The sequence below is a fragment of the Oryza sativa genome, chromosome 8 (assembly GCF_034140825.1).
Source record: "Oryza sativa Japonica Group chromosome 8, ASM3414082v1".
NCBI lineage: Eukaryota > Viridiplantae > Streptophyta > Magnoliopsida > Poales > Poaceae > Oryza > Oryza sativa.
In genome coordinates, this window is record NC_089042.1 from 26,117,985 (window position 1) to 26,132,326 (window position 14,342).

Here is a 14,342-nt window from a genome sequence, read left to right on the forward strand (position 1 = left end):
TTAAAATATGTGCTAATGAAAACCGAGGAACATGACGTTTGAAGTTTCAGAAAAGAACGCTGCCTTTAACATGAAAGTTCCAATTCTTACATTCCTTATTGATGTTTGTTGAAAATATATCCTACAGAACTGCATGATTTATTAGCCCCCTACATTCAAAAATATAAGGAGGATTTTGATTGTCTAGTTCTATGCTTTGACCCTTGGTAATAAAATAATATATAGGTTTTGCTATACAAAAATATATTTGTTGGATTCATGTTCGAAACTCCTATTTAATGACTATGATTTCGTAACAGTAAGAAATTTACGGTGAAAGCTTGTCTTTGGAGTAAATATTAAGAAATCCAGACCTCCATTGCTTTGTTTTCCACAAAAATTCTCTGAGGTTCCTACGTTTGAATCGTGCCTAATAGCCTACACGAGAGAGAGCTGTGTGCGAGTAAAATTAAGCTGATCTCCATGAGGCTCCAGTATTTACAAGCTTGATGTATGCATCCTTGAAGTCGGCAAAAAATTTAGCTTGGTCCTGTGCATATAAATTGATCCATCTGCAAGTAGTTTGGCATATGCCCAATGTCAATGGCCTGACCAAACATGTGAGCATGAAGGAACCTTGCAAATATATCTATTTGTCCTATAAATTTGTGACTTAAAACCTAAAGCCTAGGTCCTGACTGAAAGAATTGAAGATAGAGTAGGATTAGTGCATGGAGTTTGGAAGCTTATGATTATCCCTAGTACTTCTTCAGAGCTTGTAACAAGTAAGCGACATTATTTAGCATATCTAGTTCAAGAAAAAAAATACCTTAAGCATTCATCATCTTCAGTGAGTGCCCAATCCGTTCGCAGTCCTACCATTGCCGGCATGCCAGCTTCATAGAAGAACACAACACATTGTATTAAGGTGATTTACAAATAATGCCAAGTCGATTGTACATTGTACAAGGATGATTTACAAAGGCATGAGCTAAGTTGAGATTCAGTTATGGCTTATGGATTCATGATGACAGTATTTAAAGGGCATGATGGAAAAAATGAATGGACTTACATGAAGATGGCTGTGGCTTCTCAAGGAGTACTTTAAAATAGGAGTTGTCGAAAATATTTGGATTCCCGAATCCTTTACCTCCAATTGTGTGTGCTCCAGATAACACAACCATCTCCTGTGTCCTGCCAAGTATCAAGTTTAACTTCAGACATGGAAGGATGCTAAGTTTTGAGGAACATTTTGTAGAAGCCTAGAGGGGAAATCATGTGCAGATACGTATCATGTACAGATACATAATTTTTAACCACGCATTAGTAAATTTTCATAAATAGGCAATGGGAATTGAATTCACAAGATGTTTGTGTAAGTAGAGAAAAGGAGGACTCACGAAAAGCCCTTTTTGCTGAATAATGTTTTCAGCGCAGTGGCATCCAATGTTTCTTCAGGAAGTTTACCAGCAGGATCAGCAGTACTACAGAGTCAAATGCATTATTTCATAAGAATATGGGTATTACTTTGAGAAAATATGGATACCTACATGTTCTTTAAAAAATATGGATGCATACTAAATAGAAGCACTGCCTGGAAATGAACAGCCTAAAATTTTGCCAACATTGCAAGGGAACTGTTAAATGAACAAACCACTGTGATGTTGCACCTGGAATCTAATCGACCTAGTCTTACTGGAATTTCTGGCCCTCCACATAGCGCAACTGACTCAGCACCAGCCACGGCAATCAAATCCGCCCATGATACTGTTAGCAAAGTAACGGTATATGTGTGCTTGAAGATACATCACAACCGAAGCTCAAAACAGAAAGAACATATAAAAAGGGTGTAAACCATGTACCTTGCTGCACAAGGTCAATTACTTCTTTCGCTTTTCCTAATACCTGTTCAGTTATAAGTCATTAAAAACAGATATGGGAAGTCAAAACATGTTGTTCTTCAGTAAGGATATGTTACTACTATTTATGATAAAAAGCAAGAAAAAAAAGGAGGAAAAAAACCTTTATGGATTTATTTAGCCCAGTATTTTCAGGTCTATCAACTTCATAAATTATAGATCCATTCATGCCACCTGCAAGATATTGTCATAAATATCCATCTACTGTTTTACTTCTCAGAATTCATCTTTAGATAGGTTGAAGTGTAGTTATTCGTAGTTTGTTCTTGTTTGCAATACTCTATAATTCTACTTTATACACATTCAATTTTTGCTCTAAAACTGTATATAGAACTTCAACCAATGAAGACATTAAAGATCGAACCTGATTTATCAGCAATATCAAAAGTCCCTGCATCATGGAAAGCCAAACGAAGCATGCCAGCAGCCTTGACCTTGGATAAAACATTCCTCACACCGTTTTGAATAATTGAACCATCAATTGGCTCAGCCCTATAGAGTCAAACATAAAAAAACTTCTCTAAAAGATGTCATACTGCCGTTTTACGAGAATGAAACTACTTTGAGTAGGTTATTCTTATACACAAATAGCTATTGTAGGTATACTTTATTGACCTGTGGTTCATTTCGACTTTTGATTCTAGGCCATGCTTCCACAATTGAACCAATTAAACATAAATAAAAATACTCATAGAAATGTAAATTAATACGGTTAGCAACTCATAGCTATGGAAACTTAGAGCAGAATAGGAATATGATTATGGTTGAATACTGCACTTACGCACTCGCTATATGAACATGAGGAAGTATGAAAGGGAGCAGAGCAACAGAAGCAAAGTCCCTCCTTGTATAACAAAGAGAAGATATGGGACCTGTGGTCACCATACACAAAGCAAATTCAGTTGGGCAGAAATATATCAGTAGGCACTGGAAGCATTCTCTCAGTTCTTGCAATGGAAACAACTCATACCTGAAAAGAAATCTGCATTTTGCTGCTCAGAGGGTTCTGAACAAGCAGAATCATCACTACTGCACCTACGACCAGCAGCAGAAGCTCCTATCCTCGTCTTCCCACTTCTTCTAATCCTGTATCATCACAATTTTCACAGGTCATGTGCCTTCCATGAACAAATGATGGCACGGTTGGTATCAAAGCATGAGAGAAGATGCAAACATTACCTGCAGGTGCAACGACTGCAGCTGGAGAAGAAGCGGGAGGAGGCTGCAATATGGGGGACATTAGTGAGCTCCATTCCCGTCCTTCTGGCCTTGTTAACTGTCAGCAATGGCTGCTACTATCCTGAACTGAAAGAGGAAAAGGACACAACTCACTAGTCACTAGTCAGCCAGCCTATCTCTACCTGGCTATACATGTGTGGTTCCCAACTGATGGTCCCCAAGAAAGCACTTTGGATAAGCTGTACTTCAGTGGTAAATATCTGCCCAATTGTAGTTCTGAAGAATATGCCTCTGATACTCCAGTGATTATTTTTAGAATTCATAAATGCCATTAATGTCTCTTCCTATGTGGATATCTTTCTTTCACCAGTAAATACTCCCATCTGTTCATTAAACCTTTTATGGTAATAGAGTATGATTTGAACTGTTTGTGCCTTACTAAATTTGCAATTTCAACACAAATCTATAAAACAAGCTAAGCAAAAAAGAAAAAAGAAAAGAAAAGAGCACCAACAATTAACACAATTTAGAAAACAAAGTAAGCCAAGATCCCACCGTTAAACTCAATTACAAGTTACTGCTGATGCCAAGAAATCATGTTCACAGAACAAGTGAGAAAAATCATAGTTTGTTGATGTAAACAGGTAGTACAGAACTTTCTAAGCAAACTGCAATGAAATTATATGCTTATTTACAACAGTCATTGCATGTTTGAATGTGAATTATCTGCTTCAGTGTGTAATATGTATTGTCACATATAAATGAGAGAACATAGTGGACACTTACATAAATAGGCTACAAATTTCGCAAACAAACACAGGTGGTACTTGGGAGCTATTAAAAGTACCATGTATACGCTTTTCTTTGTTTGGGAAGCTAGCTGTCTGTGCCTCAAATTTACAGGGAATTATCCGTCTATATAACACAGATTGCTTAGGAGTCCAAATTCTTTGAGGATGGATTGAACGCCACCTGGTCAGCACAATCCAAGTTATCTCCAGCTTTGTCACTACCAACACCCATCAGGTCGAGATAATGTTGGTAGTGGGATACAATGACGTTCATCTTATCGATGGAGCCTTGACCACAGATGAGATCGCCATACAGGATGTTCATTGTAGCACCAAAGCCAGGATACCTCTTGGACAAAGTGTCATTCTTGGTTGGTTTCCAGTTGCCAACGAATACATCATGGGCTGATGGTTGCTTCCTCTTCATTGGAGTCATCCACCTCCAGATTGCTGCTTCAAATGCTAGGGTCGCATTCTGTTCCAATAACTCTGGGTGGTTCAACAGATCCTGTTTGATACCCTGACCGATAATACCATAGTTGTAGTTCCTGAATACCATGTACAAGCAGATTTAATTAGTCAGTACCTTAACCTAATCAGTTACTAATCAACAGCTATCAAGATAGGGATAGGTCAGCCTAACCAGTAAACAGGAAGAGCGCCTCGACCATAATACTCGACTCCTTCAACACAAGGATACAATTCGTTGCTGTTGTCACAATAGCTTTGGCTTGGGCTCAATTCATGGTTGTAGCAAAGCCCCCAAGCCAATGGACCACCAGTTGCGACACTATATCCACCTGTAGAAATCACAATTCCAATACTCTATCAGATGCTACTAGCCTAGGGTTTTTTTATTCATCTGAAGTTCACGTGTTCGGTGAACAACAGAACATATCACACAGTTGGAACGAAACTTCTGAAGATTGCTACCAATTGAACAAACCTTAGGTTACAATCTTCTTTACAAATCAAGTACATATTCAAATCGGACCAAAGTCCACTGTGTTGTGATATTCAGAATTTCAGATGCAGAATTGCAGTTGTCTACTTTTAATATGGAAATGCCAAGGATGATACACGATGCCAATCAAAACTAATTAACATGCTCCACATATAGCTGCATTCGGCAGCAATTAACTACTAGCTGAGATAAAAAATTGTTACCTCCCATTCTACACACGGATCCAGATTACTTTCAGATCTTAAAAGCAACACTCCGCAGAGCACCTATCCTAAAGATTACAGTAGGCCGCAAATCTACTACCAATTCGTCCATTTCCCCCAATCTATTTCTCGATCCACGCAACATCAAATTGGTAAAATCACAGTAACGATCAGCGAGAAGAAGAAGAAGAAGAGCAGCACACGTACAGGAGGTCTTGGCGCCGACGTGGCCGAGGAAGGCGGCGACCTCCTTCATCCCAACCTCCTTCCCTCCCGTGGTGCCGAACCCGCGGGGCTCGAAGAGCGCGGCGGCGGTGATGAAGGCGTGGTAGTCCCAGAACCCGGCGGCGTGGGCGAGCGAGCGGTCGTTGCGGTGGGCGAAGAGCTCCTCGAACTGGTACGCCTTGAAGTAGTCGGTGATGGTGTCGTTGCAGCAGAACCGGCTCCCGCTGCACTCCCACCCCTTGTCGCACGCCTTCGCCTCCTCGTCGCCGCTGCCGTCCTTGTGCCTCCTCCCCTCCGCCGCCACGAGTAGCGCCACCAGCAGCAGCAGCGGCAGAGATGCCGCCGCCGCCGCCGCACGCGACGTCCTCATCGTCGCCGGCGATGCGGATGCGGAGCGCGTGATCGGCGGAGGAGGAGCGGAGAAGAGAGAGTGTCGGTGGTGGGGTGGGTTGGTGGGGGCAAGCTGGAAGGGCCGATGTGATATCGCTGTTCGGGGGTATTTTCGTAATTTGGTGTTATTGGGTTGTTTCGAACTTCAGATGGGCCGGTGTTCTCCGGCTGTCTAAAAAGGCCTCAAGGCTTAAGGCCCATTTTGTGATACGGCTTTCATTGGAGTGAAATTGAGCAATTTCATAGAAGAAGTTCATTATTCATCCCCCAATTATAGCCCCAAATTGATTCATTCAACCCAAAAACCAGATATGGAGCATCCCAAACTATTAAAACAAGATCAATTTATGTCCCTAAGCGGTTTGGTGATTTTATCTAACGTGGCTGCTTACGTCGCATTTCATTTTAGAAAAAGAATAAACAAAGCTATTGGTGGACCCCAACATTTCAACAACACTCATCTCTCTCCTCCCTTCTTTCTTTCACTTTCCATTTTCTGATTTCAATGGCGACACACATTTTCTTTCAGACATAGGATAGGGCATTATAAGTTCTGCACCGTTTCTCTTAGTACGTGTATTCATTCATGAGAGTTAAGATGTGTTATTTTCGCAACGGCTATTATTGGAAAAAGAAATCAAGTGTACTATAGTATTTTCTATTGTTTATTGGTAATCCAATGTACTAAACAAAGAGATTAAGTAAATACACCATATCTTTTTACTAATACAAAAAGATTTATATGTTCGGCTTTTGGACGTACATCTTTACATGTAAGGATAAAAATAGTCATAAAAATTCTCGATCGATCTAGAATTGTTTTCGTATGAGTGGTACCGTTTCTGACCATTACTATTTTAAACCTAAAAAAATTGGTTTTTCTAAGAGTGAATTACACCTTGAGCCACCTTTGATTACCATTGTTACAATTTGGACTAGGCTAAAGCCAAACTTTTCACTTTGGGCCAGGTATCTTTACATGATGTTTCAATTTGGACTCCCTTCTTCTTCCTCCAACTCTCTTCCCCCTCTCTCCCCTTCAATCTGTAAAGTCTTCCAAAGAATTCAAAGGGTAGTTTGCATTTTCAATCATCGACTACCTAGTGCTTGTGGCTTAATTTCAAGGACAGCGGAGGGTGCACAACAAGTATTCCTACTGGTAGCAACTAGCATACGAAGAAGCTGGCCGGCAATGACAGACAGTTGCTGCTACTTTCTGAACTGACGATAAGAACTAAGTCAAGTAGCAGATAGCCATGCTCAAGCTCATGCTCGACCTCCGCTAGTGCTACATGTTATGCTGCACGCCTGCGCTAAATTTCCACATGTGTCGCTCGAGCTTCAACAAGTTTTGCAACGCTCAAGCTCCGCCTTCGTAGTGCCGCCTGCATTTGAGCTCGAAATCAACTTCGGCGGGTGGCTACCCTATGAAGAAGGGTTTTGCTTCTTGCCTTTTCATGCACTACACCTGATCGAGAAAGAGACCTTGAGCTGTACAGAGAAAAGAGAGTAAGAAAGGGAGTTGGAGGAAGAAGAAGAGAGTCTAAATTGAAACCTTGTGTAAATATACCCGGTCCAAAGTGAAAAGTTTACTTTTTCACTGGTTCAAGTTACAACACAGGTAAGAAAAAATAGTCCAAGATGCAATTTACTCTTTTTCTAATTTCGTTCGGTGTCGCATTAATCTCGATACTTAATATTTTAATTGATAAATATTATCAATTATTAAACAGATAAGCGTCGTTTTCGAAGATACGTTACCGATTCCAAATGTTCTCATCCTTATTCTTATCGACTTTTGTTTTTCTCCATTTGACCAAAGCGTTTTGAGACGGAGGGCTTTGTTGTTCAGCCAGCAAATAGGGGAGTGTTTCCAGTGTTTTTCCACCGAAGAAAGGCGAAAAAAAAAAGAGAAGGCAGCGAAGATTTCTCTAGAAAGAGAGACGATTGTCCCATATCCACCGATGCCGGATTAGATCCGGTGGACTCCACCGATCCACGGGCCGGGGGCCCATTCCAACTTGCCCAGCCACTGGTGGGCCCACCGGCCACCTCATTTCCCTCACCCCCCAACCAAAAAGATAAAAAATAAACAAAAAGTTTAATTCGCCGCCACGCGCTTTGCCGGAAAGCCCCAAAAGCCCGACCACCACTGCCGCCGCGCCGCCTCCTCCTCCTCCGCCTCCGCCGCCGCCGCCGCCCGCCGGCCATCTCCGTCGATCCACCGTCCGGCGAGCAGACAGCAGCCCGGCAGATCTGCCCCCACCACGGGATCGAATCGGCGGGGGGAACCGAATCGGGGAGCGCGGGAGGCGGGGAGCTTAGTTTGAGCTCGGTCGGCGGCGGCGGCGGCGGCCATGGTGAAGGAGACGGGGTACTACGACGTGCTAGGGGTGAGCCCGACCGCCACCGAGTCCGAGATCAAGAAGGCGTATTACATGAAGGTAAGTAGGATTCGTCGACTTGTCGTCGTCGTCGTCGTCGCTTGATTTTGGTCTGATTTGTGTTTGCTGGTGGTGGCGCAGGCGCGGCAGGTCCATCCGGATAAGAACCCCAATGACCCGAAAGCCGCGGAGAATTTCCAGGTAGGTGTTCCGCCATTGTTCTACTACTGGCAACTTATACCCTTATAATCAACTCGGTGCAAGCAGCTCACAGGGTAGTGTAGAACCCTCGATTGAATCAGATTAGATGCTTATTTAGCTGGACAGCTGATGCGCAAAGTCCGAGATGTTGGACAGATTAGATGCTTATTAGCTGGATAGCTGATGCGCAAAGTCACTATCCCAGCACGCTGTTCTCTGCGGATTGGTTTCGTAAGCAGTCGTGTTTTTGTTTGTTTGGCTAGTTAATCAGTAATCACTTTAAGTTTAAGGTTATACAGCTAAATGCTTATTAGTAACCACCATTCCACCAGTCTCTATTACTCTGAAAACATAAAATGTGTCTTTGCCTTTTTTACGTTTGAGATTTGGTTAATGGTGATTAGCTATATATGCTAAACTAAGTGTTTGCCTATCTAAACTGCTCTGTGAAACTCAACATCAGGAAGTTTAATATCTAACATTTGGAATCAGAATTATATTGCTGAGATATATAGTAAGTTCTAGTTAGGCCATTCAACTTAACTATGCAGATCGACCATTCCACAAATGAAATCTGTGTAATAACATGCCAGTTAATGATCGCGAGGTTATGATATGATATCTCTAATCTACTTAAAAAGGCAGTCGTCCGTCCGCACTCCCCTCCCTCCACCACGCACAGTGAGAGAAAAAGAGGCATGCAGCGCATGCCCCACTTGCCCCACTTGCTCCACATCCTCGCCTCCCCAAAAAACTGGATTTATTTAACAGCTGACAGAAAACATGTAAAAACAATTAAAAAAATTGGCTATAAACAGAAACAGGGCACAATTAATATTTTATAGGTCCGTTGCAACACACGGGCATTTTTACTAGTATTAGTAACATATCACATTCTTCTCTCCTCCCTAACTCCAAAGCAGCAATGAATATATTTGAAGCTGTTACTGCATAGCCATTGTAGTATTATATGGCATTGGCTTTATTAGAAAGGGTGCTTTTTTTTTTTTTGCATATTTTCCTATTCCGTACTATTGTTACTTATAGGAATTCTCATTGCAGGCACTAGGAGAGGCATACCAAGTTCTTAGTGACCCTACGCAGCGCCAAGCTTATGACGCACATGGGAAATCTGGCATCTCAACGTATGTGCTGATTTTCTCAAAGAAATTATATGATGCTCTTGCAAAATATTGAAAAGCTTTATAGGATTTTCATGGTTATTAATTTGCCATTTGTGGCAAAGCAACGCCAGTACTATAGTTGAACTTCTTTTTTTTTCTTCCATTCGAGAGATGCAGATTTTTGTGGGATACTTAGTGATTACCTCTTTTTTGTTTTGAATAATAATACCAGACAACAATGTTCTAGCTCATTTGGTTTTGAAATTCTATAGGGAAGGGATAATTGATCCAGCAGCAATTTTTGCAATGCTATTTGGTAGTGAGTTGTTTGAAGATTATATTGGTCAACTGGCTATGGCATCAATGGCTTCACTTGATAATTTCGGTGAAGATGAACATATTGACACAAGGAGGTTGCACGAGAGAATGCAGGCATGCTCCTTTAGCTGGTTTATTTTATATCATCTTCCATGCTCATTGAATAACATGAATACAGTCAATGGACATTAATGTATGATTCTTTTGGCAGCTTTCTTTTCATATTTGTTGCATTTTTCATATTCTTCTGCCACAATATTCTGCTGAGTAGTATACTTCAATTCAGGCTGTTCAAAAGGAAAGGGAAGAGAAACTTGCAGAGACACTGAAAAACCGACTGCACATTTACGTTCAAGGAAATAAAGAGGAATTTGTCCAGCTTGCTCAAGCTGAGGTGACCAGACTTAGCAATGCAGGTTTTTGTCAATACTACCCACCCTCTTCCTCAACTCTGACTTCCCCCCTTGCTCTCTTCCTTTCCTGCTTAAGTGCTTATTGCTGCAAGGACTTGCTCAACACTTATCTTAGAGAAGTTGGCATATGATATTTAAGGAACTGTACCTATTTATCACATGATTGAATAGATAACTGCATAATAAGATATCTTGACAAGCATATCTCATGAGATGGCATCTAGAATCATCCACTTCAGCTGAAACAGATCCAAAAATTAGTATGCTATTCTTTGGCTACACATACTTCTTGCTGAGCTTATTAATTGAAGTGAATATACAAGCACCATAAGCTCATTCTTTTTTTTTTTAATTATGCGCATGTTGTAAAAGGATGTGAATGGCCTATATGCTATTCCTGCAAGTATATGATGATGTTAGCTCGATGGCATATTACCAATTTTCCCTATATTAAAGTATATTTGCCAAGTTCGTAAATAGAACCCATTAAATGTTCGTTTTGGTATATTTTGTTGTTTTTGCTCTGTTGAGTGCTCATTGTGACTTCGGTTGGTCTTTAAGCTACATTATGTGAACTTTCTCATTCTGTTTGGTCATGTTTTGCTTCTTGTGCAGCATATGGCACTGTTATGTTAAACACTATCGGCTATGTATATTCGAGACAAGCTGCAAAAGAACTTGGGAAGAAAGCAATATTCTTGGGTGTTCCATTTGTAGCTGAGTGGTTCAGAGACAAAGGCCATTTCATCAAATCCCAAGTAACAGCTGCAGCAGGTAACATAACTCATCAATATATTTAACTTGAAAGTATATGATACAGCTAATGTCATCTATTGTGCTAGCATTATATTAATCATAAAGAATTTGGTTGTCTCATGGTTCTGTAGGTGCAATAGCTTTGATGCAGTTGCAAGAAGACTTGAAGAAGTATCTTAGTGCTGAAGGCCATTACACAGAGGAGGAACTAGAAATGTTCATGCAAAACCACAAAAAGGTTATGGTTGATTCCTTGTGGAAGCTTAACGTTGCTGACATAGAAGCCACCCTATCACGAGTCTGTCAAATGGTCTGTCCCAGCTTACCCATCACCGTTTTACTCATGGTTATTTTTTAACATAACTAGTGTGATAGTGAATTTTGAACATTGTATGGATGCCAGGTGCTTCAAGATGGAAGCGTCAGGAGGGAGGAACTGCGTGCTCGTGCTAAAGGACTGAAAACATTAGGCAAAATTTTCCAGGTATAGCTTGTTCATTTGTTCATTAAAGTTTTGGTGATGCTGTTGACATTTTCATTATATGACTTGTATTTACCCTTCACTTAGCGGGTTAAGCTCAACAATGATGAGGGGGAAGCATCGGATATGAGGAATATAGATAACATGGATGACAATGACGGGAGCTCCCCCGATACATCACCAAGAAGGGAACCACCATACAATCCTATCCCTAACCCTCCTCATGCTCAGGTAGCAGCTCATTATGATTTTTTACTTCTGTCGAATTTCTCAAGATGGCCATTTGCCACTGTCCATTATCATGGTGCCTTATTGATTGACTCATTGAGAGATTGAACTTGGAGCACAGTAATTAATCTATAAGAGGCTTAAGAGCTCTTATATAGCCTTCTCTCATGACATGCTAAAATACTTTTTTCTCTTGTTCTAGAGCCCATATGTGGAGGCCCCACAGTTTGGAGGAACCTATTACCCATTCAATTTCCCAATGCCAACAGCTCCACCTGGTGCGCAGAGGGATCCAATTCCATGACACCATTTAAGCTTGCATGTGCTGTTGTTCTGTGCAATATTGCTGGTGAAATACTAGATCATTTGTGTGATGCATCATTTGTACCTGTAGTAGAGAACGGAGGTTTAGCTATCCTTCGCACCATTTATTCGGTTGTACAATCAGAGACTGGTCAGGTAGCAGCCGTGTACTGTTGTGTACAGTTGTTAACGCTCGTGTTGAGGCAGTAGTAGGTCAGCATTGGTGTACATGGTTTGGTGTTAATCTGCGGCCTCGTTCCGTTTAGCTTGACGTGCATCTTCTATGGAAAATGAAGCTGAGAAATAAAATCATGTTTATAGTTTTGGGTGTATTTCATGGAAATCATTGTGAATGAGTTTGTTGGCGGCAATGTCGAATAACCATAATGTTTTGGAAATATCATTTGGATGAGAAACTGTTGGTCTTTCTGCTTACTGTACTATGGCATAAGATTTATCAAGAACAAAGAAAATTCACAGCATCCAGATAATAGAGGGAAAATATATTATAATAATTCGCACGAACAGTGCTCGTCGATGCTTTTGGCGATGTTGTCGCCGACGTCGAAGCTCTGCGTCTCCTGGTAATCTAGGTTGAAGACGAAACTGGAGGTTAACATGTTGGCAATAATCTTGCAAGCGACCGATATCTATATGTAAAGTTTTTAACTCTCAATCCGTTTTTTAATCTCTTCAATAATTAACGGGAAGTCCTGCCTAAGATGAAAGTAGCCATTGGTGACGGCCACCTTCTTGAAGTTGCTCTCCGCCATCAAGAAGTTGAGGCACTTGCTCTTTAGCTCCGGGCAATGGTACGTCTCGGCGTAGCCTAGCGTCGTCGCCACCGTCTCCACCGACACGCTCTCCCACAGCTTCTGTGCACACATCAGCTTCAACCTCTCCAATGCGTACCTGTCCGCCGCCACGAGCAAGCTCTCGAAAAAACCGGTCGTCGTCGACGACGACGACGACGACGTCGATGGCGACGGCAAGGCGTCCGTGTACACGAAGTGTAGTAGAGCTTTGAACGTGGCCGGATCGATGTCGTGCAGGGTGACGCACGGCATGGCGGCCTCCGCCATGGACCCGAGGAGCTCCGCCTTGAACACCGGCGAGCGCGCGGCGAGCACGGCGCGGTGCGCGTGGAACGTCTCGCCGCCGACGGAGAACGACACGTCGGAGCAGTCGGCGCGGTCCACGATGCCGCCGAGCTGGCCGCCGAGGTTCGACCGCGGGACGGGTATAGGGCCGCCGTCGTCGTCGTCGCCGCCGCCGCCGCCGGCGTCGGCGAAGACCACGACACCGCAGACGATCGTGACCACGCCGTCGACGGCGTAGAGCGGCTCGAGGTCGCTCCGCCTCACGAGGTGCCGGAACGCGCCGCCGTAGCCGCGGGGGTGGCCGGGGACACTCATCGGGAAGGCCCTGTCCGAGCAGATGATCGACGGCGCGCCGACGCCGCCGTCGCGGCGCATCAGGAAGGTGTGGAAGATGGCCCTGACGGTGTTCGATCTCGCCGGCACGCCGATGCGCAGGGAGACGTACTCGCCATTGTCCTCCTCGCGGTAGCCGCGCGGGTAGCATCTGATGACCCACGACTGCTCCCCGTCGCCGACGGCGAAGCTGTTCGTCGTCGTCGTCGTCCCTGGGTACTCGAGCTTCAACTCGGCGAAGCTGGATGATATCATCATCGTATTTTTGGTGTATTATTAATTAATTGCAAAAATATGCCGCCAAACGGACAAATTAATAAAGTTTATATATATCGAAAATCTCACGGACACGCTCTGCGTATCATGACGTGAACTAGAGTAGTTCATGACGTGAACCATAGTACGTTGTAGGAATTTATTTTCGGCAAGATAAATGATTCCTTTTTTATGTACGCATTTGAGTCATATTTTGATTGGTAGGAGATAATAAGTACTTGGTGTTTTATGTTTATGCTAAACTAAACATGTCTATCTTTAACTATTAATTTTTAAGAAAATGTATGGTTTAACATAATAAGATGTTATGTTTTTAGATTCACCATGAAATATATTTTTGTAATATAGATATATTTACATGTTGTCAAACTATATGATTTTTTTTATTGTTTGACTTCAGATACAACAATGAATTTGTCAATTTTATGGATTAGATATGTCATATAATTGGATTCGTAATCACCATAGATACCACATATATACCTAATATTATACGATAAGGTATATTGAAATATAGGAAAATAGCAGATAAGAACAACAACTCTTCGTACTTGAGGGAAGGGGATTGGGAGTTTACACGAGGGAATTGATGGTGAGATTAAGATAGGAATTTGATTTTTCATCCCAGTCTCTTGTTTGGTAGAGGTAATGGAAATTGATAGGGAGTTTAGTTGGAGATTAGATCATTAATGAAAATGGATGGCTGAGATTTGTTTAGGCGAAGTAAAGGAGAAATTTCCTCCCAATTACCTGCCCCTACCCAGGTATTGAAAAT

General features: G+C 42.2%; 3 protein-coding genes across 3 annotated transcripts; 1 reads left to right on the top strand and 2 right to left on the bottom strand.

Moving 5' to 3' along the window:
* Positions 1-338: 338 nt before the first annotated feature.
* On the bottom strand, positions 339-5,711 carry LOC4346078 (uncharacterized). Its single transcript, XM_015795334.3, has 14 exons — positions 5,243-5,711; positions 4,512-4,668; positions 4,014-4,416; positions 3,078-3,190; positions 2,869-2,984; positions 2,680-2,770; positions 2,263-2,390; positions 2,002-2,072; positions 1,842-1,884; positions 1,650-1,746; positions 1,380-1,463; positions 1,052-1,173; positions 809-875; positions 339-551 (listed from the first exon to the last, which is right to left on the bottom strand). The coding sequence occupies exons 1-14, from the start codon at positions 5,628-5,630 to the stop codon at positions 449-451; spliced, it is 1,983 nt and encodes a 660-aa protein (XP_015650820.2). The 5' UTR covers positions 5,631-5,711; the 3' UTR covers positions 339-448.
* Positions 5,712-7,761: 2,050 nt separating this feature from the next.
* LOC4346080 (chaperone protein dnaJ 10) lies at positions 7,762-12,190 on the top strand. Its single transcript, XM_015792716.3, has 10 exons — positions 7,762-8,094; positions 8,176-8,235; positions 9,298-9,380; positions 9,632-9,791; positions 9,964-10,093; positions 10,706-10,864; positions 10,978-11,156; positions 11,250-11,330; positions 11,415-11,558; positions 11,758-12,190. The coding sequence occupies exons 1-10, from the start codon at positions 8,008-8,010 to the stop codon at positions 11,857-11,859; spliced, it is 1,185 nt and encodes a 394-aa protein (XP_015648202.1). The 5' UTR covers positions 7,762-8,007; the 3' UTR covers positions 11,860-12,190.
* Positions 12,191-12,523: 333 nt separating this feature from the next.
* LOC107276908 (BTB/POZ and MATH domain-containing protein 1) lies at positions 12,524-13,549 on the bottom strand. Its single transcript, XM_026019917.2, has one exon. The coding sequence runs from the start codon at positions 13,547-13,549 to the stop codon at positions 12,524-12,526; it is 1,026 nt and encodes a 341-aa protein (XP_025875702.1).
* Between the last annotated feature and the right edge of the window lie 793 nt (positions 13,550-14,342).

What these genes read in the sequence shown, in the direction of transcription:
- LOC107276908 (XM_026019917.2), bottom strand. Translation starts at nt 13,549, where the DNA reads ATGATGATATCATCCAGCTTCGCCGAGTTGAAGCTCGAGTACCCAGGG.
- LOC4346078 (XM_015795334.3), bottom strand. Translation starts at nt 5,630, where the DNA reads ATGAGGACGTCGCGTGCGGCGGCGGCGGCGGCATCTCTGCCGCTGCTG. An exon ending in CCTCAAAGAATTTGGACTCC is followed by an intron (nt 3,191 to 4,013) that starts TAAGCAATCTGT and finishes TCAGGATAGTAG; the next exon opens with CAGCCATTGCTGACAGTTAA. An exon ending in GAAGCCACAGCCATCTTCAT is followed by an intron (nt 876 to 1,051) that starts GTAAGTCCATTC and finishes TCTTCTATGAAG; the next exon opens with CTGGCATGCCGGCAATGGTA.
- LOC4346080 (XM_015792716.3), top strand. Translation starts at nt 8,008, where the DNA reads ATGGTGAAGGAGACGGGGTACTACGACGTGCTAGGGGTGAGCCCGACC. An exon ending in AAGCCGCGGAGAATTTCCAG is followed by an intron (nt 8,236 to 9,297) that starts GTAGGTGTTCCG and finishes TTCTCATTGCAG; the next exon opens with GCACTAGGAGAGGCATACCA. An exon ending in GACCAGACTTAGCAATGCAG is followed by an intron (nt 10,094 to 10,705) that starts GTTTTTGTCAAT and finishes CTTCTTGTGCAG; the next exon opens with CATATGGCACTGTTATGTTA.